This window comes from Perognathus longimembris, chromosome 8 (genome assembly GCF_023159225.1).
Source record: "Perognathus longimembris pacificus isolate PPM17 chromosome 8, ASM2315922v1, whole genome shotgun sequence".
In the NCBI taxonomy this organism is placed as follows: Eukaryota; Metazoa; Chordata; class Mammalia; order Rodentia; family Heteromyidae; genus Perognathus; species Perognathus longimembris.
In genome coordinates, this window is record NC_063168.1 from 3106895 (window position 1) to 3131943 (window position 25049).

General features: G+C 49.7%; 1 protein-coding gene across 3 annotated transcripts; it reads left to right on the top strand.

Moving 5' to 3' along the window:
• Window positions 1-443: 443 nt before the first annotated feature.
• On the top strand, window positions 444-25049 carry Ttl (tubulin tyrosine ligase). 3 transcript variants are annotated; one of them, XM_048352354.1, is made up of 8 exons: window positions 444-641; window positions 2689-2767; window positions 8049-8060; window positions 10796-11028; window positions 14935-15070; window positions 15900-16169; window positions 22858-23001; window positions 24878-25049. In XM_048352354.1, exons 1-8 carry the CDS (start codon window positions 485-487, stop codon window positions 24990-24992), a joined length of 1146 nt encoding a protein of 381 aa, XP_048208311.1. In that variant the 5' UTR covers window positions 444-484; the 3' UTR covers window positions 24993-25049. The 3 variants fall into 3 exon arrangements, with proteins under 3 accessions (XP_048208311.1, XP_048208313.1, XP_048208312.1); XM_048352356.1 differs by lacking the exon at window positions 22858-23001; XM_048352355.1 differs by lacking the exon at window positions 8049-8060.

Genomic DNA, 25049 nt, shown 5'->3' on the forward strand with positions numbered 1-25049 from the left:
TGTGCGTGTGCGCGTGTGCGCGCGAATGGAGGGGGCTGCACCTTTGAGAATGGCCCCCCCCCACGGTTCCCAGGCACGGCCTGGTCGGCGCCTGGGGAGGGGGCGCGGGGGGCGGAGGCGCGGGGGGCGCGGGGGGCGCGGGGGGCGGAGGGCGCCGGGCGCGGGGGGCGCGGGGGGCGCGGGGGGCGGAGGGCGCCGGGCCGCGCGGCATCACGGGGCGGAGGCGGGGCCTGCGGGGCGGGGCGGGGCGGGGCGCGGGGCGGGGCGGGGGCGGGGCGGCGGGGCGCGGGGCGGGGCGGGGCGCGGGGCGGCGGGGCGGGGCGCGGGGGCGGGGCGGGGCGCGGGGCGGCGGGGCGGGGCGCGGGGCGGCGGGGCGCGGCCGAGGCGCGCGGCGGCCGGGCGGGCGGGCGGAGCGGGGCTCCGGGGCTCCTCGGCTCCTCGGCGGCGGCGGCCCGGGCGCGCGCGCCGCCCTCCGCCCTCCGCCATGTACACCTTCGTGGTGCGCGACGAGCACAGCAGCGTGTACGCCGAGGTGGCGCGGCGGCTGCTCGCCAGCGGCCACTGGAAGCGGCTGCGCCGGGACAACCCGCGCTTCAACCTCATGCTGGGCGAGCGCAACCGGCTGCCGTTCGGGAGGCTCGGTGAGCGCGGGCGGGGGGCGCGGGCGGGCGGGGGGCGCGGGCCCGCGGGGGGCGCGCGGACCGGGGCCGGGCTCCCCCCCCCCGCCGCCCCACCCCGCCCCAGGACGCCCCGGCGACCGGGAGCCGCGGGCCGCGCCCAAACCCGGCCCCCCGCGTCCACCCCCAGCCGCGGGCGCGCAGCCAGCCCCCCCCACCCCGCCCCCGGGGGTGCCGACCGCAGCGGCCCGCGCGGGTTCGCTTCCCCGGAGGGCGTGGGCGGCCTGGCGGCCGCGTCCCACCCGCGTGCGCGCGCGTGTGTGACCGTGTGCGTGTGTACGCCAGTGCGCGCGTGTGTGACCGTGTGCGTGTGTGCGTGAGTGTGCGCGCGCGTGTGTGACCGTGTGCGTGTGCGCCAGTGCGCGCGTGTGTGACCGTGTGCGTGTGTGCGTGTGCGCGCGCGCGCGTGTGACCGTCCCGCGGCCCGCGGAGGTGCCCCTGTTGTTCCAGTCCATGGTGTAGAATGAATGGTGACCGTGCCAAGGCTGGCTGGAAACCCCAGAAACCCGGGAAGACCGCGTGTGCCCGGAGGGGGTCCCCCCCTTTTGTCTAATTATCTCGTCAGGAAGCCCCTAGCAGGGAAAATAATAATCATCATCATCATCATCATCATCATCATCATCTCACTTCCCTGCAGGGTGGGAAGAACGGCTTGAAGTTGGGCAGTGACATCCTCCCTGCTCCAGCATCTTCTTTCTTGATTCCGGATTTTCTCATCACTTGGCAGCTCCTAGCTGTTAACGAGTTAGGGGGGTCCTGACATTGAACACACACACACACACACACACACACACACACAGAAGTAGAAGGGGAAAACCCCCCACAGGGGTCCCAAACAGGCCCTGCAGATTGAGCAGGTGATTGGCAAGGATCTTACTTTTTGTTGTTGTTGTTATTGTCACGGGGGTTTGAACTCAGGGCGCGCATGGGCTCTGTCCCTGACCTCTTTTGCTCAAGGCCAGCGGTTTGAACCACAGTTCCGCTTCTTGGCTTTTTCTGATTAGTTTATTGGTGGTGAGAGTCTTGAGAGACTTTCCTGCCCGGGCTGGCTTTGAACTCCGATCCTCAGATCTCAGCCTCCCGAGTAGCTCGGATTACAGGTGTGAGCCCAGGGCCCATCCCAATTTGTTAATTTTAAGTAAAATGTGTTTTTCCTTGTGTCCTTTGAGCTCTGGCTTTTGCATAGGATGAGAACCGAAGCTAAGGCTTCAATTGCAGGGAGCATGTCTGTATGCTGCTTCTGAGCTCTGGCCCTAGCCCCGGGTTCTGATTTTGCAGGAGGGGGTTGTGCAGTCAAAGCTGTTGAAAATGGCGTTGACATTACGGGCAGATGGCCTTTCTCTACCTTCTTTCACTTCCGGGTGGCCCTGCTGGGATTGGCAGAGATCGGCATACTTGAGGCCAGCAGCATTACAGCTCTCCTTACTTCTTTCTTTCTTTGGTGTCCAGAAAGCAAGCTTGCAGGTGAGGAAAGTGTGACTATGAAAGCGGCTTGCCGTGCAAAGATGATAAATCTGTGGGTGCTGATCAAAGAGAGGACTATGATAAGAATCAAGAATAAGTACACTTGGGGCTGGGAATATGGCCTAGAGGCAAGAGTGGCAGGCCCTGGGTTCGATTCCTCAGCACCACATATACAGAAAAGGCCAGAAGTGGCGCTGTGGCTGAAATGGTAGAATGCTAGCCTTGAGCAAACGGAAGCCAGGGACAGTGCTCAGGCCCTGAGTTCAAGCCCCAGGACTGGCAAAAAATAAAATAAAGACTAAGTACACTCAAAAATGACCCCAACACCTTCACAAGAAAAGGCCAAGTTGGTATTCTGATGGTATCCACTGTGGAGAGGGAGGGGATAAGAATTGCCCGTGGGGTACTGAGGCAGAGGGGGGCTCATTGCATTTCTACCAACTCGTCCCGGAACGGCAGGGTGGGCACAGCCGTTCTCTCTCGCGCGTGGTGCCGGCTGGCCTCCCGCCTGTGCCCTGTCCGTTCTGAGCCTTCTCTCTCCTCGCAGGTCACGAGCCGGGCCTGGTGCAGCTGGTCAACTACTACCGCGGGGCTGACAAGCTGTGCCGCAAGGCGTCTTTAGTCAAGTAAGTGCGTCGCTCACGAGTCCGCTCTCCGTGTGCCTCATCCTCCTGGGGCACTTGGGAAGAACTGTGGGATTCGGTGAAGGGGAAAAAAATACTTTGACAGATTTAAAAGTCAACTGACGTTCAATCTGGGAGTGTGGCCTAGTGATAGACAGCTTGCCTAGCGTGCACGAAGCCCTGGGTTCGATTCCCCAGCATCACATGAACAGGAAAAGCTGGAAGTGGCAGAGTGCTAGCCCTGAGCAAAAAGAAGCCAGGGACAGTGCTCAGGCCCTGAGTTCAAGCCCAGGACTGGCAAAAAAAAAAAAGTGTTGCTGCGCAGCGCGTGATAAAGCGTGTCTGTCTCCTAGGTGAAGCTCGGCAGAGGCAGGGCTTGACTCAGGCTTCTGCGTACGGGGGAAGGTTCTCAAGACAAGCACATCACAAAACCAGTGCGCAAGGGCAGGGCCGGGCCAAGTGAGAGCCCAGCAAAGGGCTGGTTTCAGCTCCCGTGTTCCCCCAGGAGCTGCAGAGTGGATGAGTGACCTCTCAGAGATGTGGCAGCCAGAAGGAAATTGAGCAGGCTGTCCTAACGTCAGGCAGCCTCTGGCTATGGGGGGAGGTAGATAGAGGACACGTTCTTACTGTTTCTGGGTCCTGGGGAAAGCCACGGGCCAGACCTTGAGGGCCAATCCTCCCAGCAGCTTGGGGCTGTCAGAGAAGAGAGTTGAGCGGGGTGTAAGGGCTCTACTTCGCCATCCACCTCTGATCAGCTGGGCTATGGCCACAGACCGTGCCAACAGCATTACAAGGGTGAAGGAGACGGTATCACGCAATGGCTAAGATCCACGGTCAGCAGCTTGGGGTTAGCCCCAGCTGTCATCTTAGGGTGCGTTAAATCTCATCCCTCGACAGGCAGCTCTGAGTATTGGACAAAGAGCCCCACAGCGGATATAGCACAGGTGCCTCTTGCAGATGGGTGTTTGTAAAAATGAATATCGTGATAGGAGCTACGTCAGGGTTGTTGTGGAGATTGAGGTGATTTAAGAGAATCTGGTTTGTTTGTGTGTTTTTTTTCTTTAGTCATGGGGCTTAAACTCAGGGCCTAGGCAATGTCCCTGAGCTTCTTTTGCTCAAGGCTAGCGCTCTTCCACTTTGAGCCACGGCGCCACTTCTGGTTTTTTGGTAGTTAATTGGAGATCCGAGTCTCATGGACTTTCCTGCCTGGGTTGGCTTTGAGCCACGATCCTCAGATCTCAGCCTCCTGAGTAGCTGGGATTACAGGTGTGAACCACCAGCACCTGGCTAAGAGGATCTTTTAAAGCATGCCTGTCTCATAGTTTGCAATGTATCTGTAAAAATAGTTCTTCCTACAACTATTATTTTGGATGTCACTGCTATTATTGCGGGTCATTTCTATTGGGAAACACCAAGTCTGACCCCAGAAGCCAGGACTGTCATTGGGCTGCAGGATTCTTTGCATATAATTAATAAACATGTATAGCCAAGCATGTTTTTTTTTAGACAAGGAGACATTGAGAGATGTTCTCTCACTAGTAACACTCCATTCTGCACTGAAGGTATTTGCAAAGCTGAGAACTCACAGGAACATTTCCACTTTGCGTGTGTGTGTGTGTGTGTGTGTGTGTGTGTGTGTGTACCTGTCACGGGGCTTGTACTCAGGGCCTTACACTGTCGTGTAGTTTTTTCGATCATAGCTGGCACTCTCCCACTTGAGCTGCATCTCCTTGTCTAGCCTGGTGGTGGTTGGTTAAAGATAAGGGCCCAGAGCCTGCCTGGCTGGCTTAGAAGTGTGATCCCCAGATCTCAGCCCCCTGAGCAGCCAGGGTGACAGGTGGGAGCCACCAGGGCCTGGCCATTTCCACCTTGTGTTCCGTCTTTTTGGCCCTGGTAGCTTCCTCTCTCTGATGGGTATCCATGATTCAGCAGCAGCTCTCCTTCAGGAGAGCGGAGCTTTCTGAAGTCTTTTGATTGCCTCATTTTATATTTAGAATCTAAAAGGCCATTTGAGTAACGTCAGGAGTAGGAAGTGGAACACGATTACTCATTTAAATATTTATATAAAATGTTCAGTTTCTCCTCTGGATTTTTATTTAAGGACAAAAGTAGGATTTTGCTTTTATAAATAAAAAGCAGAAGATGCTGTTAAAAATAATGCTGAACATATTTGCCTAATATTTAGCGGCGACGCTAGGACTCGAGTCCTGAACAGAGCTGAGCAGATATCTGTATGTTAGACAGCACAACTCATAGAGTCTCCATGTCTGATCTGTAAAATGGGAATAAAAAACAGTGCCAGTGCCAGTCCCTGGATGGTAGTGAAGTGACATGATCTGTGATGGTAAGTGAGGTAAATGGTGAAAATGGTGATGTGACCCAGGGGTCTGGGGGTGTCTCCCTTCTCCCCGCTTCCTTTCTTCTCTTAAGTGTCTCGCGAGAGGCCGTCGTATCCCAAGAGAAGATGATAACCTGTATTGCTTTGTTACCCTTTCATGAGTTTGTAGGGCCTCTGGGGAATTAGAAATGTAATCTCCCTCAATGTATGGGATGAAACGGAGATCAGATGTCAGCTGGGCTATCCAAGTCCACACTAATAATAATCCAGAATGCTTCTCATCTCGGCACACGTACCCCATGCAGAGGAACTAGACAGCCCTCCCCGGGCTTTGCAGAGCCTCGCTGGGGTCGAGCTGGGTCCTCCTTCCTGTCAATCAGGGGGTTCAGAAATCCATCAAGGCCCCGGGGGAACTCACTCATGGGCTGTTCTTCTCTTGGTGGGGTTGACTGCTCTCTTTTCTTGTGAGTGTTACTCTCTTAGGTAGATGTGACCAAAGGGCCATTTGATTTGTGATTGCTTCCCAATGGGACGGGCTGGTGAGGCATTGGAACAAATGCAAAGGACCTTCTGCAGGGCCTGGTCTCGGTTCTATACGGGAAACATGGCTGCCAAGTGAAGGTCATGTGACAGACCAGCGCTGTCCAACAGAAATGTAGCGCTAGCCACAAATGTGACTGGAGCTTCTTAGTAGCCACGCGAGAGTAAGTGCAGCGAGGTCAATGCCATTAAGTTCATGATCTCAGCTGGGAAGGCCAGGAGCTGGTGGCTCACACAGTAATCCTGGCTACGCATGAGGCTGAGGACCATGGTTCAAAGCCAGCCAAGGCAGGAAAGTCCTTGAGACTCTGATCTCCAGTTAAGCACCAAAAAGCAGTGGCTTAAGTAGTAGAGTGCTACCCTTGAGCAAAAATTTTAGGGACAACACAGGCCCTGAGTTCAAGCCCCAGGACAGGCACCCAAAAAGTTGTAATTTATTTTACTTAAGTAAGTAAGTTCAATATATTGGAGTAAGGGTGTAGCTCAGAGGTAGAGCCCTTGTCTCCTGTGTGGGAGGCCCAGGATTTCATCTCAGTGCTGTAAAAATAAAAAAGACAATAACAAAATCCTCAAATACTGTCCTTTTGACATGATACTAATACAAAAAATATGAATGTAATATTATATATTTTTTCCTTTTCAGGTCTTCAGAATATGTATTTTGTATTACATTTGTAACATACTTCAGTCTGAACCCTAAAATTTCCCTAAAAAGCCTTGATTTTGAATTTATATTTCACAAAGAAGTTACAGTTGAAAAAGCATATTTCCATCCCAAGTTGTTCTAATATATATAAAAGGTCTTGAGTAATGGAATCACATATCAAAGTCATTTTTCTTTAGTATATGTATATTGACAATTAATTGCTTTTAGAGACATTGATTTGGGGGCTGGGAATATGGCTTAGTAGTAAAGTGCTCACCTTATATACATGAAGCCTTGGGTTCAATTCCTCAGTACCACAGATATAGAAAAAGCTGGAAGTGGTGCTATGGCTCAAGTGGTAGAATGCTAGCTTTGAGCAAAAAGGAAGCAAGGGATAGTGCCCAGTCCCTGAGTTCAAGACCCAGGCCTGGCAAAAAAAAAAAAAGAATAGAGACATTGATTTGACTTTGAAACAAAAGCATGTAATTTGCAAAACTATGAATACGAGTTAAATAAATTCACTAACTCCCGTGTCAACTCAATATTGATCCTTTTTTTTCTTTTTTTTTTTGTCATCATGGTGCTTGAACTCAGGGTCTGGGTGCTGTCCCTGAGCCTTTTCTTTCTTTTTTTATGTATGACATTATTATTTTTGTTGTTGTTTGTTTACGTGGTACTGAGGAATTGAACCCAGGGCCTCATGCATGCTAGGCAAGCATCCTACCACTAACCCACATCCCAGCCCCATCCTTTTGTTTTATTAGGGATTGAAACCAGGCCACCCATGCTAGGAGAATGTTCTGCCATTTGAGCGTGTATTATTGGCACTAGATTCCAAGTGAGTCTATTCAAAAGTAATTCTAAGTTTATCAGTATCAACAATATGTTCTTCAGTTTTACTTTTTATAGCCATTTATCATAATGTAATCTTTTACATTTAAAATCTTCTGTATCTTATGGGATACAAGTATGTAAAATCTGGGCTGGGAATGGCTTAGTGGTAGAGTGCTTGCCTAGCTTGCATGAAGCCCTGGGTTCAATTCCTCAGTACCACATAAACAGAAAAGGCCAAAAGTGTTGCTGTGGCTCAAGTGGTAGAGTGCTAGCCTTGAGCAAAAAGAAGCCAGGGACAGTGCTCAGGCCCTGAGTTCAAGCCCAGGACTGGCCAGAAAAAAGTATGTAAAATCCTTATTGCTAATTTTTATTATGAAGTTGAAATGCAAATGTATGGGTAGATCCTAAATAGGCTCTTTTTTCCCCATCCCCAGAACTGTAGATATAGTTATCTCATGTTTAGTATGCATACAGGTGAGGTACTTTAAATAACTCTTGCATTTTTGTGTGTGTGTCTGTGGTGGTCCTGAGGTTTGAACTCAGGACCTGGGTACTGTCCCTGAGCTTTTATGCTCAAGGCTAATGCTCTACCTATGGGTTCTGGTGGTTAATTGGAGATATGAGTCTTAGATTTTCCTGCCCGGGTTGGCTTCAAACTATGATCCTCAGATCAGCCTCCTAAGTAGATAGGATTACGGGTCTGAGCTCCTGGTTACTCTGCCATTTTTTAAAAATCTTTGATTGTTGAATGAAATAATGGCATTTTGAGAGGAAATAATAATATAGCCAGTATTCCTTCTACCAAGAAATATGAACTAGAATTAACAGTAGAGTAAACCTTTGTAAAACTCTTTCATCTCTCATCAGTGGGAATTTGCCAAGAATACCATGCCATTAAATTCATCCTGTTCTGTTTCTTTCAACAGTTTCATGAACTGGTGAGTCATTGTAGCATCTTCAAGGATGCTCTGAACCATTTAGACAACTCCACCCAGGATACTTCAAAAACAGAGGAAACAAATGTTTCCAATGTGTATCCCATAGTAGGATGGAGTTTAAAAGGGAAACCTTTCAAAATCCAGTGAGTCCATCTCAACACAACCTACTTGAAGTTCTGTCCAACATGGTTGCAAGAAGTTATTCACATATAAGTGAAACTCTTTGTTCCAAAATACCAAAATACACTCACACCAAGAGTTTAACATTTTTTAGGCTTTAATTGGATAATTTTTCCCATGTAAGCATGTCCCAAATATTAATCAGCATGAATTAGCATTTCTTATGATACTTAACTTATTGAAAGTGAAAGAAAAAAAGCTAGTACTTTTGAATGTTGGTTTTGTGACAAAGCTAACCTGGAACCTGCTATATAGCTCAGGCTACCCTCAATCTCACAATTTTGCTAATTTTCTATCAGTAGTACTTTTGGTTTTGTTTATTTTTTGCCAGTCCTGGGCCTTGGACTCAGGGCCTGAGCACTGTCCCTGGCTTCTTTTTGCTCAAGGCTAGCACTCTGCCACTTGAGCCACAGCGCCACTTCTGGCCGTTTTCTATATATGTGGTGCTGAGGAATCGAACCCAGGGCTTCAGGTATACGAGGCAAGCACTCTTGCCACTAGGCCATATTCCCAGCCCCATACCTTTGTTTTAAATGTAAAAATCTGTCCATGCTTGGAGAGATGAATGATGGGCAAATATAGTCATAATATAGTAGAGATAGGAAAAGGGAGCTGGGAAAGTTGAAAGGATGGAGATGGTATGGGTGGTGGGTGGGAATGATCAAAGTGCTCCATATATGTAAATGGACATGTTAAGTTGAACCTGTGCCTGAAAATAATTATATTCCACCTTAAGGATCACTTAGGATTTGTTAGCACTGTAACTCGTGCTCTGCAACTACATCATCATGTTTCATCAACGCACAGAAAAGCAGAACTACTTGAGTGGAATCAACCTATTGTCCCTGAATAGAACAGTGGTGCGTTTGTATGTGACATTAGACATTGCACAGAGGCCTGACATGTACAGAGCAGTGCAGTCATAAAGTAAAATCTCCCCCTACTGAGCCAGTGAAGTTGTGCTTCATGGAAACATTTCTACAATGATCGGTATTTAAATTAAAATCAAGTACAATTTACAACTCAGTTCATACTGGTCACGGGTGGTAATTGGATGGTGGTCAACTTAGTTATTTATTGTTCCTTTCAAATTCTTCTGGCTTGAACTTTCAAATGACTTTGTTGACGTCTAAGTTCTAGATGCCTGTTCTAGAAGGAGGGGCACAGATGCGGGAAGGCCTGGTGTGTTTAGTAGGCCCCTGTGGCTCTGCTTGGTGGTGGTGGTGGGGGGGGCAGGCAGGGCTGGAGTTTGGACTCGCGAGTTCATCGTGGCTTGCATCCTGGCCGATACCGCCCCTGTGAACTTGGGTGTTCACCTGCAGAGGACTGGATCCTCATGTGTGTGCTGAGATTCTCAGGCCTCCAGCTCCCGAGTGGAGAGCTGTGGTAGTGGGGCGCCCTTTTGTTTGAGAGCCTTGCCCAAGGCCGGACTTTGTCTTCTGTGCGGTTATTTTGGAAGTAGGAGCTCTAATTATCCATGTCCACTGGTGTTGCATGTTCCATCAGAAAATTTCCTCCTTCATTCAGTTGCTGAAGCTAGTCTGAGCTAAAAGCAAGAAATGATGGACTCAAATGACGGCCTTTAGCTGGGCACTGGTGGGTCACGCCTAGCAACTCTGGAGGCTGAGATCTGAGGGTTGCTCTTGGAAGCTAGCCTAGGCCCAGGCCCTGAGTTCAAGACCCACAACTGATCTTTAGATAATTGATTCCTAACCAGCTTTTTCTCCCCCAGGAAGATGGGCCAAGATAGTACTTTTTCTAGTTATTTGAACATTTTCCTCTATTCCCTATTTCTTTTTCTTTTTTTGCCAGTCCTGGTGCTTGAGACGCAGGGCCTGAGCACTGTCCCTGGCTTCTTTGTCCTCAAGGCTAGCACTCTGCCACTTGAGCCACAGTGCCACTTCTGGCTTTTCTATATATGTGGTGCTGAGGAATTGAACCCAGGGCTTCAGGTATACGAGATGAGCCTTTTACCACTAGGCCATATTCCCAGCCCTCTTTTCTTTTTTTCTTTCTTTCCAGTTGTGGGGCTTGAACTCTGGGCCTGGGTGCTGTCCCTGAGCTCTTCAGCTCAAGGCTAGTGCTTGAGCCACAGTGCCACTTCCAGTTTTCTCGTGGTGAATTAGAGATAAGAGTCTCCTGGACTTTCCTGCCGGGGCTGGAACCACAACCCTCAGATTTCAGCCTTCTAAGTAGCTAGGATTATAAGCATGAGCCGCTGTCGCCAAACCTCACTTCATTTTTTAATATGAGTCTGGTTCATGTATGTTGTTGTTTCCAACAATCTAATTTGTTGAAAAGGTACTGGCTTAACATGGCATTGAGTTACTGTAGAGATATATTTTTAAAAGAGCCCAAGTTTTCATCATGAAGCCTTTTGAATTAACTTGGTTATTCCTTCAGCGTTGCATGTTAAGGGAACAAGTAGAAGGGTAAGGAAGAGAGCAGGCCATGTCTTGCCGCTTTGAGAAGCTTTGGGGGAAAGCAGTGAGTGGCCTTTCCCAGTAGAGTTTCAGAGCCCAGTGAGAAATAGGCTGCCCTTCGTTCCTGCGCAGGCTAATCAAGACAAGCCCAGAGCTAGCCGAGTCATGCACGTGGTTCCCCGAGTCCTACGTGATTTATCCAACCAACGCCAAGACCCCGGTTGCTTCAGCACAGAATGGAATGCAGCCACCCATCAGTAACACGAGGACGGACGAGAGAGAGTTCTTCCTGGCGTCCTATAACAGGAAGAAAGAGGACGGAGAAGGCAGTGTTTGGATTGCAAAGTCATCAGCTGGTGCCAAAGGTCAGTGGCCCTCGCTGCCCACCCTTCTCCCGTCCCTGGGGGTTCCTGTTGCGTGCTGGTCTTCGCACGTGAGAAGCCAGTCTCGTCTTTTTTTTTTTTTTTTTTTTTTTTTTTGGCCAGTCCTGGGCCTTGGACTCAGGGCCTGAGCACTGTCCCTGGCTTCTTTTTGCTCAAGGCTAGCACTCTGCCACTTGAGCCACAGCGCCGCTTCTGGCCGTTTTCTGTATATGTGGTGCTGGGGAATCGAACCTAGGGCCTCGTGTATCTGAGGCAGGCACTCTTGCCACTAGGCTATATCCCCAGCCCCAGTCTCGTCTTTAGACGGCTGAGTCTAACTGAATCCCGGAGGCCCAGGCCACAGCTAGTCTGTGAACCACGTCTCTGGCCCCCTGCGGGTTTCTTTCTGGTCTAGGCCTTCCCCTGAAGCTCTAGATCCAAGGGGATCGACACCGTCGCTAAAAGGCGTGTCAGAATTAATGTGTCTGCTCAGAACTCTTCATTTCGCTTGTCCTGACCTTCCCGCTCTCACTATTCCTACTTCTGATTGGACTATTCACTCCGTCTCTGAAGCCCCAAACGTAGGATTCAATTGTTCCCTTTCCCTCATTCATGACTGTCTTGCTACCTTCAAAACATGCTCGGAGATACGCTTTTCTCCCTATTTCCACTGCTTACTGAACATCAGAACCACCATCCTCTCCGTTCTGTGGTGCTGCAGTACCGGCTCTCAGACAGCTCTCCCCGACAGTGACGTTTCGAAAAACAGATCGGATCAAGTTTCATGCTGCTTCCTGCTGCGACCTAGCAGCTGGCTCTTAATGCAGTTAGGATAACTTGAGCTTCCTGATGGGGGCCCGCTGCTGGACGTTTCCTCCCAGCTCTGGTCTCACCCCTTTCTATTCTCGGTCTTGCTCACTGTACTGTAGACACCAAGTCTGCCTTGGGCCCCTCACATACTCTAAAATTATCTGTGTGTCTGGAATGCGATTACACAGAAGATTTTCTACTTCAGCTCCAAGCTTGCCATGTCAGAAAGATGTTTCTAATCTAAAAAATCACCTGTCAAGCCACTGATTCTTTTTTTACTTCTGGCACTAGCTTCTTCCCAGGACTGTATTGCATATGTGTCTCGCTCCAAACTCCATGCAGACACAGACTTTCTATCTTGTTTGCCTCACGTGCTTCCTCAGAAGCACTCAATAAACGTGCGCGCATGAGGGCATGAATGGTATAAAGTTTATAATAATAAGTCAGGCTTAAATAGAGGCCCCTCTCAACGTGAGGAGTACAGCCACCGTCTCTTCCTGTACCCTCATGTTCTCTCTACAACCATTCCACTCAGAACTTGCTTCTCCTTTTTATTTCCTTGGAAGACCATCCAGCCATTGTTTCTCATTCCTATCCTTGGTGAGTAGACCTCACTTTCTTTTCTGCCAACTAGCATGGCATTACCGGGAATCTTGCCACAGCCAGGTACTTCACCATTTTTCTTTTCCCCCTTGTGACCTCGTCTCGAGTTACGTTGCCCGCTTCTGATGATTAATGGAGGAAGTGGGGGAGGAAATAGACACCCACAGCGTTCTGGGTTCCATCTGTGGGTTTGAACTGAGAGCCAGGAAGGCCTGTCAGAGGGCCTCTGCCCAGTCCCCGGCCTCACAAGGCAAGAAGAATGCTTAGCGGCAGGGGGCAGTAAAGGGAAAATAAAATGTTGAACTGAATTTTTGCTGTAAGAGTTGAGAAAAGGAAGTGGAAGTGTGGCGCGAGTGGTCGATCACCAGCCTTGAGCAAAAATGCTACGCAAACCAGCCGCTGGGGGTGCACGCCTGCAATCCTAGCTCCTCAGGAGGCTGAGATCTGAAAATCGCCGTTCAAAGCCATGAGGTTCTTATCTCTGATTCCTCACCAAAAAAAGCTGTAAGTAGAGCTGTAGCTCAAGTGGTAGAGCTCTAGCTTTGAGCACAAAAACTCAGGGACGGGGCTGGGAATGTGGCTTAGCGGTAGAGTGCTTGCCTAGCGTGCATGAAGCCCTGGGTTCGATTCCCCGGCACCACATACACAGAAAAGGCCGGAAGTGGCGCTGTGGCTCAAGTGGTAGAGTGCTAGCCTTGAACACAGAGAAGCTCAGGGACAGTGCCCAGGCCCTATGTGTAAGCCCTAGAACTGGCACCAAAAAAGAAAAAAAGAAAAGAAAGAAAAGCTAAGAGAGAGCATAAGGCCGAGTTCAAGCCCCATTCCCAACACACACACACACACACACACACACACACACACCATTTCCATATATCTATAGACCAATAATATGTGGGAACCAAAGTCACAACACAATACCACTTACACTTTTCCTCTGTGACAATGAGATCTGAAGGGGGAAATTTCACAAAATATGTACAAGTTTGCTGAAGATTACAAAATGGGCATGGACGAGAGCTTTGGAGAACTCTAAGCAGTAAGAATGGCCCACAGGCTTAATGTAATGTAAAACCTCCGCAGGGTTTGCATGTCGCTTCTAAAATTCGCACGGAAAAGCTGAGTCTGATAGCTTAAGTGATCTTGAAAAGGAAGGTGGAGGCTTGCCGCATGGCTCGTCCCTGCACGCACGGACACTTCGGAGTCGGAAATCTACAGGCTGAAAGTCCAAGCTCAGCTCCGGCAAGAAGTGTGTGAGAGAGACCGTATCCACTAACAGCGTGTCACAGTGAACACACATCTGTTATCCCAGCAGTGCAGAAGGTGGCAGACAGATTCATGAGACCCCCTACGTCAAGAGAAAAAGCTAGGTGTGGTACCAGCTGCCTGCCATCCTCGTATAAATAGGAGGATGGTGGTCCTAGCTGGCCCAGGCCAGAAACCTAGATTCTATCTCAAAAATAACTGAGCAAGCTGGGTACTGGTCGCTCAAGTCTGCAAACGTAGTTACTCGCCAGCCTGAGAATGGTAGTGTCACAGTTTGAGTCCAGCCCAGGTAGGTAGTTTGTGAGACCACTTCTCCACCCATAACCAGGCTCAGTAGCACACACCTCGCTAACATTAGAGGAGCCTTCTAATCTTGAGCCGGAAAATCCACAGGACTTTCCTTTATATGAAAATAAGTATATGATTGTTCTTTTGGGTTTTTTTTTTTTTTGTCAGTTGTTGGGCTTGAACTCAGGGTCTAGGCACTGTCTCTGAGCTCTTGCTCAAGGCTAGCTCTGCCACTTTGAGCCACAGCGCCACTTCCAGTTTTTGGTTGATTGGAGACAAGAGTCTCCCGGATGTTCCTGCCTGGGCTGGCTTTGAACCACCATCCTCAGATGTCAGCCTCCTGAGTAGCTAGGATCACAAACGTGAGCCACCAGTACCCAGCCTGCCCCTTACCTTTTTTACTCAAGTCTGGAGCTCTGTCACTTGAGCCGCATCTCCTCTTGGAATTAAGGAGGTTTGAACTCGGGTCCCTGCGCGTGCTGAGCAAGGACTGTGCGCTCTCACATTTCTATTCTAACCTCCTGATTTCTACAAGACAGAGTCGTAGAGGTGGGCGTGTCGATCAGAGGCTGTGTATAATCTTATTGGAGCTAGTGCTCAAGACTAGAGTCACATTTTACCAGAACTTGGATTTTTCCAGTCCTTGTGAAAGTGACATTTCGTGGGTGGAGTGGGATAGCATGGGGCGTGCTCTGTGGAGGGGGCTTTGACTGCAGCAGAAGCTCCGTGGGGAGGGGGAGGGAGGGGGAGAGGGGGAGGGAGGGAGGGAGGAAGGGGGACAGGGAGCAGGAAGGGAGGGGGAGGGGGAGGGAGTACCCAGGTCACTGCCAGCCTCCCTGGGATTTCTCCTGCCCTCGTCCTCCTCATTCTCCTGTCTGGCGTTGCGGAGGGATCTGCCTGGTGGGAAGAACGGGACTAGCTTCTGTCTTGCCCCTGCTCTGCTAGGTGAAGGCATCCTCATCTCCTCAGAGGCCTCGGAGCTCCTGGATTTCATAGACAACCAGGGCCAGGTGCACGTGATCCAGAAGTACCTGGAGCGCCCTCTGCTCCTCGAGCCGGGTCACCGCAAGTTTGACATTCGGTAATCCTTCCTTCAGCGCCCTGGCACTGAGCTTTTCTTCATCTGAAAAGGATGCCCTGGGGTGCGGCCAGCCCAGGGCCCCCTGTGAGGACCTGGCTGCCTGTGTGCGAGGCGTGGTGACCAGCCGGAGGGCAGCTGAGCAGACCTGAGCTCCTGCACCTCATTTCCTGTTTGCGTTTCAGTGTTTCCTCCGTCCTCTCCAGAACATAGAGCCGAGGTTATGGGTTTCATTTTTGAATTCTTTTTTGTGTTCGTGCAGGTCCTGGGGCTTGAACTCGGGGCCTGGATGCTGTTCCCCCGAGTGTTTGTGCTCAAGGCTAGCCACAGCTCCACTTGTGACCTTTTGGTGATTAACTGAAGATACGAACCTCGTGGCCTTTTTCTGCCCAGGCTGGCTTCAAGCCACAGTCCTCAGATCTCAGCCTCCCCAGTAGCTAGGGCGCAGGCACAGGCCACCTGGCTCTTCCTAATGCATTCTTTTGGGAAAATAACTGGAGAAGCTCTTCCACCTTTTGTGCCCAGGCAGACCTCCCTGCGGCTGCCATCCTCCGGAGAACCGCCCATAGGATTGGGAACACAGGCGTGAAACCACGATGTCCCATGTAATGGGGCTTGAACTCAGGACCTGAGCACTGCCCCTGGCTGCTTTTAGCTCAAGGCTAGCACTCTACCACTTGAGTCACATTCCTTCACCTAATTCTTTCACTACCACCCCCCCCAAAAAAACCTCAGCATGTGAGGTTATTACACACACACACACACACACACACACACACATACACCTATCCCTGTACCTATATTGTAAACCAGTGTGTTTGTTGAATTTCAGAAGCTGGGTGTTGTTGGACCATCAGTATAACATCTACCTCTACAGAGAGGGCGTGCTTCGGACTGCTTCAGAACCCTATCATGTTGATAATTTCCAAGACAAGACCTGCCACTTGACCAATCACTGCATTCAGAAAGAGTACTCAAAGAACTATGGGAAGTATGAAGAAGGGAATGAAATGTTCTTCGAAGAGTTCAATCAGTACCTCACAAGTGCTTTGAACATCACCTTGGAAAATAGTATCTTGCTACAAATCAAACATATCATAAGGTAAACTTGTAACCTTTCTTTTGGCTTCTTTCTTCTCAAAGGAGCTTCGAGTGTTTATGACTTTCAAGGAATTGTTGCACTTACATCGTCTAATTTATGGGCAAAAAGTATTTGGAATATTCTGTTATTTTCAATGTAATATCTGGAAGGATCTATAATGATGGCATTTCTTGTCAGTTATTGATAATTTATATTTTCTTTTTTTTTTTTTTTTTTTTTTTTGGCCAGTCCTGGGGCTTGGACTCAGGGCCTGAGCACTGTCCCTGGCTTCTTTTTGCTCAAGGCTAGCACTCTGCCACTTGAGCCACAGCGCCACTTCTGGCCATTTTCTGTATATGTGGTGCTGGGGAATCGAACCCAGGGCCTCATGTATATGAGGCAGGCACTCTTGCCACTAGGCCATATTCCCAGCCTGATAATTTATATTTTCTCTCCATTTTACTTGGGTAGATAGACTATAGGGTTATTACTGTTATTTTTGTGTGCCAGTCCTGGGTCTTGAACTTAGGGCCTGGATACTGTCCCTGGCTTCTTTTTCCTCAAGACTAGTACTCTATCACATAAGCTACAGCTCCACCTTTTGCTGTTTAATTGGAGTTAAAAGTCTCATGGACAGAATGACTTTGAACCATGATCCTCAGATCTCAGCATCCTGGTGGCTAGAATTGCTGGGTGCCATCAGCACCCAGCAATTTATTTATTTTTGGTGCTTGAACCAGGGATTTTACATGATGCTTAATGTTCTTGCTTGACTTCTCTCCCCCCTCCCCACCTTTTTTTTCTTTTGTGCTAGTTCTGGGGCTTAAACTTGGGGCCTGGGTGCTGTCTCTGAGCCTTGCGTTCAAGGCTATTACTCTACCACTTGAGCTACAGCTCCACTTCGGGCTTTTTGGTAGTTATTTGGAGATGAGTCTCTCGGACTTTCCTGCCTGGGCTGGCTTCAAACCATGATTTTCAGATCTTAGCCTGCTGAGTAGCTAGGATTACAAGTGTGAGACACTAGTGCCTAGCTTGTTTGACCTTCTTGCCCATGGCTGGCACTCTACCAGTTGAGCCACACCTCCAGTCTGACATTTTTCTTACTAATTGGAACTGGAGTCTTGCAGACTTTTCTGCCCAGACTGGCTTCGAACCATGATCCTCTAGGTCTCAGCCTCTTGTTCAGCTATTATTATAAGATATGAGCCACCAAAAACCTGACTTTAAATATTTATTTTAAAACCAGATTTTTGGCTTTATTGATTTTCTATTATTTTATTTTCAGTTTCTTTGCTTTTTATGATCTTTGTTATTTTCTTCCTTATGCTCTTTGGGGGAGATTTAATTTGTTCTTTCTCTTATTTCTTAAGGTGAAAAGTTAGATCTTTGATCTAAGAGTTACCTCAAAAAAAGGAAAAAGAAAACCCTCCAAATCTACATTAACTACATTTCACAGATTTTTGCTATACTTTTATTTCTACCCTGTCAAAATGTTTTTAAATATCCGGCAGGCGCTGGTATTTCATGCCTGTAATCCTAGCGACTCAGGAGGCTAAGACCTAAGGATTGCAGTTCAAAGCCAACCCTGGCAGGAAGGTTCTGAGAGTCTCATCTCCAGCTAACCGCCAAGAGACTGGAAGTGGAGCTGTGGCTCCAAGTGGCAGAGTGCTAGCCTCGAGCACAGAAGCTCCTAGCAGGGAAGAGGGAGGGATTCATAAGGATGTAAGGATGTTTGCATATTGAGTCTGACAGAGTCAATCTCCAAATAACAAGCAAAATGTCAGGCTGGAAGCACTGCTTAAGTGGAGAGCTAGCCAGGAGTAAGCAAGCCAACGCTTCAGTACTAGTCAAAAAATTAAAAAAAGGTGGGCTGGGGATATGGCCTAGTGGCAAGAGTGCTTGCCTCCTATACATGAAGCCCTGGGTTCAATTCCCCAGCACCACATATACAGAAAATGGCCAGAGGGGGCGCTGTGGCTCAAGTGGCAGAGTGCTAGCCTTGAGCAAAAAGAAGCCAGGGACAGTGCTCAGGCCCTGAGTCCAAGGCCCAGGACTGGCCAAAAAAAAAAAAAGAAAAAAAATTTAAAAAAGAAAAGAAGAAAATATTCTGTTGTATTTACTAAGGTGCTATTTCTATTTTTGCTTTTCCTTCAGTTCTGAAGATTTCAGTCCCTCCCTCCCTCCCTCCCTCCCTCCCTCCCTCCCTCCCTTCCTTCCTCCCTCCCTCCCTCCCTCCCTCCCTCCCTCCCTCCCTCCCTCCCTCCCTCCCTCCCTCCCTCCCTCCCTTCCTTCCTTCCCTCCATCCTTAAATTGGACCTAAGGTCTTGCATATGCTAAGCAAGTGCTCTACCACTTGACTACATTTTTGTTATATATATATATATATATATAATATATATTTAATATTCTTTGGATTTCTCCATACATTTTAATTTCTATTTTGTTTCTTTTTCTTTCTTGTGTTTCCTGTCATTTGTCTAGGAATCATTTCATTATTGTTACCCCCCTTTTAATGTGTGTGTGTATGTATACTCTGTAAACTAGGCAAGTGCTCTACCACTGAGCTACCCCCATCCTCTTTTAATAATGCTCCTTCACACACTTTTTTTTTTTTTTTTTTTTTGCCAGTCATAGGGCTTGAACTCAGGGCCTGGGCACTGTCCCTGAGCTTCTTTCGTTCAAGGCTAGCACTCTGCCACTTGAACCACAATCCCAGAACTTGAATTTGGTTATGCATTTTGTTTTCCAGTTCCAAGGTTTGGATCCAGGGCCTCATGCTTACTAGGCAAAGACTCTGCCACTTGAGCCCCCTTTGCTCTGGTTGTTTCTGAGGTAGAGTCTGCGGCTTTCCCTGCAGTCGTCCTCCGTGTAGACTGGGCTGCGGTGAACCGCCATGTTAATGCTTGATTGTGGCGATGGGCTCTCAGTGACAGGGGACGGAGATCTTCCTGCCCTTTGCTTCCCAGGGGCTTGGAATCACGGGCGTGGGTCACCACATCCTTTCCATTTCTTCTTTGTATAGGTTGTGCGTCCCTCGTAAGATTCTTCCAGTAGTTTCATACTTTCTTGGACACATTAGTGGTAATTCTTTAATGTCCTTGTCTGACAACTCTAAAGTCTGCTTTACTCGTACAGAAACCAGTAAACTGTGCCTTAGGGACAGTTCTGCCCAGTGTCTGTTGTCTCTCCCATCTCCCACCCCCACCATCTCCCCGCCCACCCCCGTCTCTCCTCCTCTTCCATTCTTGGCAGTACTGAGGTTTGAACTCAGGGCCTCATGCTTGCTTGCTTGGTAAGCACTCTGTTGTTCTGCCACACCCTGAGCCTAGGCCTTTTCTATTCTTTTTCCTCCTTTTGTTCTTAATTTCTTTTATGCGTGCATGCTGATATTAGGGCTTGAACTCGGGGCTTTGTGCTCTCTCAGCTTTCTTGCTCACAGTTTGTGTTCTACCACTTGAGCCGCACTTCCGGTGCTCCTATTTCTTAATAGGCCTAGAGGCGGGCTTTGGTGGGGCCAGGTTACATGGGGACTTGCTGGGCAGGCACTCTACCCTGAGCCATGCTTACAGTCCTCATCTGCACTGCTTATTTTGGAATAGGACCTTCTGCTTGGGTCCTAGATTACAGGTATGAGCCATCGCACCCAAGTTAGAAATAGCTTTTTGGTGTTCGGATTCATTTATTACAATCTACTAAGTCCAGTTGTGAATTTAGAAATCAATTGTAATATATATAAATAATACTAAATTATGAGTGTCTAAGTATATACTCACTTAACCATGATTCTTATCAAGAAATGAAACATTTGCAGCATTCCCAAAGACTCCTTTGAAACCCGCAAAATATGTATTTCATGCTGAAGATAGTCACTGCTGACTTCTCTCCCACATATTCCTTTTTGTGTATTCTTAAATTATACATGATGAAATTAGACCATTGTCCTAATTTTATGTCCAGCTTTTTTTTTGCCAGTCCTGGGCCTTGGACTCAGGGCCTGAGCACTGTCCCTGGCTTCTTTTTGCTCAAGGCTAGCACTCTGCCACTTGAGCCACAGTGCCACTTCCAGCCTTTTCTGTTTATGTGGTGCTGGGGAATCGAACCCAGGGCTTCACGCATGCTAGGCGAGCACTCTACCACTGAGCCACATTCCCAGCCCTGCTCAGCCTTTTTTTCTGACCAGGTTTTGTCGATGACTTCTATCTCTATTATTGCCCCACAGCAGGGATTTGTTGCTTCTTCCTTCCCCCCTCCCCCCACCCCGTTTGGTGCCCCTTCTGGGTCTTGAACTTGACCTGGGCTCTGTCCCTGAGCTTTTTGCTCACGGATAGCACTCTACCACTTGAGCCATAGCTCCACTTCTAATTTTTCAGTAGTTAATTGGAAATAAGAGTTTCATGGACTTTCCTGTCCAGGCTAGCTTTGAACCACGATCCTCAGCTCTCCATGACTTGTCCTTTCTGCTCTGCCACGTAATTTTCTGTCATGGGACATTCCAGTTTTCCCCTTCTATAATCTATAGACATCTGGGTTTGTTTGTTTTGTGCTAGCACTGGGGCTTGAACTTGGGCATTTTTGTTCAAGGCTGTCATTGTACCACTTGAGCCACACCTCCACGCCTGGATTTTTGGTGGTGAATTGGAGATAAGAATGTCATAGACTTCTTCCTGGGTTGGCTTCAAATTACAGTCCTCAGATTTCGGTCTTCTGAGTAGCTGGGATTACAGGCGTGAGTCATGGTGCCGAGCTGACCCGGTGTCTTCTATGCAAGGCCTACACTCTGTCTAGAATGAAGTGTCGTGTCTGTACTTCTCCACAAGAATCTCTCTGACCCAGAGAGGAGATTGAAATTTGAGGGGCGGAGGTATGGAGAAGACTTGGGAGTTTGGGAATAACTTTGAAAAGGAGTCATCTTAGTCACTTAAATACGCACCTAGGGTATGGGGGTGTATGCCTGTCATCCCAGCTCCTATGAGAAATGGAAAACAGGAGGTTCGTGATCCAAGCTGGCCTGGCCAAAATAATCAGAGCAAAAAAGGATAAGGGTGTGGCTCACGTGGTATCGGCCCTCAGTCCAAACCCTAGTAGTTCCCCCTTGCCTGAAAAAAAAATTTAATTGGTTATTTATAAATAAAAACATAAATGCGTCAGAGGTAAAAGTATTAATAAGTGCAAGATATTTTTATATATTTGTATGTATTCTCCAGCACAAGGCTGGAGGCAGGGCTCAAGTGGTAGAGCACCACCAGTCATGAATAAGAAAGCCGAATGGGGTGTAAACATTGTATCCACACCCTGGAACTGGCATCATAAATAAACAAATAAACCAACATCATTGGGTGCTTCCTAGTAACTGGGACTTACCCTCAGTTTCTTATGCAGTTATCTCAGTGAACAGTCTCAACACTACCAGTAGGTTCTGTATTACCCCCAACTTTGTAAGTAAGGCAAGTAGAATTTGGCTTAGAAAGGTTAAAAACCTTGTCCAAGATTCTGGCCTAACTTTAGACCTCATGTACTTATTTGATTACATATTTGATGTTCACTTTGAGCTGCTTTTTGTGTCACTGACACGTTTTGCAAACAGTAATAGATGCAGATGGCAATTCTGTGCTATATTTCAATATTTTGTTTTAACCTGAGTAGCTCTTTAATTTGTGTGTATGTGTGTGCGTGTGTGTGCGCGTGCGCGTGTGTGTATGTGTATGTGTGTGGTGTGTGTATGTGTGTGTGTGTGTATGCGCCATTACTGAGGCTCTGTGTTCTCACATGGCTCTGTTGTTCAAAAATGGCGCTGTGCCACTTGAGCTACAGTTCCATTTCTGGCTTTTTGCTGGTTCAGGAGAGATGAACGTATCGCCCCTTTGCCTGCTGGGTGTGGCTTCACCCTGCAGCCCTGGGCTCTCAGCCATCTGGGCAGCCAGGGCGGCAGGCCTGAGCCCCCGCCTAGTGCATGGCTCTTGAATCTTTTAATTGGCAATAATTTGGTGAAAGAATTGGAGCTCCTGACAGAAATGAATGATACCACTGTTCTCTTTGCAAATTATCCTCTTCTCCAGATGGTAGGCAGTCAGCCCAGTTTTTTATGGCTGGACAACAGGAAATGGATTTATTTGTTATAAGCCAGTGTCGCTGAAGTCTTCCTGTTGGGGGAATCTGCATTTCTAGGGGTCCCGGTGGCTCCATGCTTAGCTGCCCATCGGGCCTTTGCCTTGTAACCTTGAATGTTTGCAGGCAGAGTCTTGCTTGATAAGTAGCATTCTCCTGAGTGGTCTATTAGTGCTCAGATGGGGTATTTTTGTTGTTTGGGTTTTGTTTTTTTTAATGCCCATCCTGGGGCTTAAACAGGCCCTGAGAACTGTCCTTGAGCTTTTTTTTTTTTGCTCAAGGCTATGCTTTACCACTTGAGCCACACCTCCAGCAAAAAGCTGGTATGGCTTGTTGGTGGTTAATGGGAGATAAGAGTCTCACAGACTTTCCCACCTGGGCTGGCTTTGAACCACAATCCGCAGATCTCAGTCTCCTCAGTAGCCAGGATTCTAGGCCTGAGCCACCACCGGCACCCGACCGGTGCTAAGTTCTTTTTCAGGAGAATTAAGCTGCATCCAGCTTTTATGCACGTTGGACACCGTGAGATCTTGGGGGCCTGTCTCGCGCGCCTCCGCCTCTCGCATCGCAGCCTCAGTGAGCCGCCGTCTCCCTTCTCCCGCAGGAGCTGCCTCCTGAGCGTGGAGCCCGCCATCAGCACCCGCCACCTCCCCTACCAGAGTTTCCAGCTCTTTGGCTTCGACTTCATGGTAGATGAAGAGCTGAAGGTTTGGCTCATTGAGGTCAATGGCGCCCCCGCGTGTGCTCAGTAAGCCTGGGTCTCGGGCGGGAAGTTGGGGGTGCACTTCTGATAGCTGGCCCGCAGTGTTCAAGCACACACCTGTTGTCGGCCTGCCTGTCTATCTACTTATTTATTTTGAACTGGCACTGGGGCTCGAACTCAGGACCCGGGTGCTGTCCTTTAGCTTTTTTTTTTTTTTTCAAACCTAGTGCCACTTCTGGTTAACTGGAGATGAGAGTCCCTCAGATTTGACGGCCTGGGCTGACTTTGAACCACGGTCCTCAGATTCTCAGCCTCTGGAGAAGCTCAAACTTAGATCTTTTGGCTGTTGTCAGGAAGAATGGCACGGTGGCACACCGTCCTCCGACAGGACTCCTGCTAGCGAGAGTTGGGGTGGGGTGGGGGGGGTTGGTCTTTTCTCCATGTGCCGGTGGTTAGGTGGGCAGCAGATGCCAGGAGTCCAGGACAAAACATGTGCCGGAGGATGCTGTGTGTGACTGGGGGACGGTGAGGTTTAGGGACTCCCTCAGGAAGAGGAGACACGGTGGAGCTGGAACTGGGGGTACCAGGAAAGGGTTTCTCAAGCACTTGCTCTGTGCTGGCCTCTGTGGAAGTCTGGAGAGGCTCAGCTGAGCAGGACTTGCCCTTTTGTGGGCTCCGTCTCCGTTTCCCGGCTCTTCCCCGTCACTCGGGTCTGATGGGTTCTTTCCGTGCACCATCCGCGTGGCATCCACGGAGGATAAAGCGGTGTGGGAGCCGTTAAGATGTGGGTTCCCAAGGATGAGGGAGACAGACCCCGCCCCCGTCGTTGTGTTATGCATCGCAGGCGGTAGAAGATAAAACAGATTCCATCTTGTCGACAGGATTGGACAGAGGCCGGGAGCGTGGGGCTTCTCGAGAGGGACCGTGGGAGCCCTTGCTCCTCCCACGAGCTGGGACATACACCTGCCCGCCTTGGGGCCAGGGGCGGGAGAAGAGGTCGTGTGTGGGAGCAGGAGGGATGGGCATGAGGCAGGAAGGGATCGGGATGTGGAATCTTCTGGAGATGACAGTAGGACAGGCCCTCTGCCCCGGCTGGCTTGCGTAGTGGGTTGTGTGCCCGGGCACACCTGGCCCAGAGCGGCCCACCACGTAGGGTTCCCTCCTCAGATCGTGCGTGCCCCACTCCCCCCACCCCCATTCCTTTCTTGGGGCCAGTCCTGGGGCTTGAACTCAGGGCCCGAGTACTGCCTCGGACCTCCTTTTGCTCAAGGCTAGCGCTCTACCACTTGAGCCACAGCTCCAGTTCTGGCTTTTTCTGTGGTTAGTTGGAGATAAGGGTCTCGCAGAGTCTCCTGCCCTGGCTGGCTTTGAACCACGATCCTCAGATCTCAGCCTCCTGAGTAGCTAGGATCACAAGAGTGAGGTATTGGTGCCCCCCACCCCCGCCCCGTTTTTCCTGATTCAGAATCAGTCCCTGTAGGTGTGTCCTGGTGAAGCTGGAGATAGAGGGGCTCAGAGCTCCCCGGGAGAGACTGCGGGGGAAGTTCTCCTTCTTGGCTTTTCCTCTTCTAACTTACAGACGTTCCCAAGTCCTAGCTTAACTGTCCATGTCAGGAAGTCTTCCCGGTGTCCCCGCCAAGCCCGGCAAGGTGGCTCACACTGCCATCCTAGCTCCTCCAGAGGCAGGCAGGGATCTGAGGGTGGAGGTTCGAAGCCAGCCCAGGCAGGGAAGCCCACGAGACTCTCATCTCCAGTCACCTACTCAGGAAAGCTGGAAGCGGCGCTGTGGCTCCAGCGGCAGAGCGCGGGCCTGGCGCTAAGGAAGCTCAGGGGCAGCGCCCAGGCCCTGAGTTCGAGCCCCTTGCCGGCTCGCTCGTGCCTTGGCACCGATGCTCAGTGTCGTTTTGAAACCCCCTCCCAGGAAGCTGTACGCGGAGCTGTGCCAGGGCATCGTGGACATCGCCATCGCGGGCGTCTTCCCGGCCCCGGACGCCGAGCCGCCGCCGCCGCCGCCGGCCGCCTTCGTCAAGCTGTGACGGGCGCGCGGGGCCCCGCTCCCCAGGACCGAGGGGCACCCCGAGCGCACCGGGAGG

Excerpts from the sequence above, each read along its gene's own strand:
- Ttl (XM_048352354.1), top strand. The coding sequence starts at position 485 with ATGTACACCTTCGTGGTGCGCGACGAGCACAGCAGCGTGTACGCCGAG. Across the intron at positions 642-2,688 it reads GCTGCCGTTCGGGAGGCTCG|GTCACGAGCCGGGCCTGGTG; the intron begins GTGAGCGCGGGC and ends CTCTCCTCGCAG. Across the intron at positions 11,029-14,934 it reads GTCATCAGCTGGTGCCAAAG|GTGAAGGCATCCTCATCTCC; the intron begins GTCAGTGGCCCT and ends CTGCTCTGCTAG.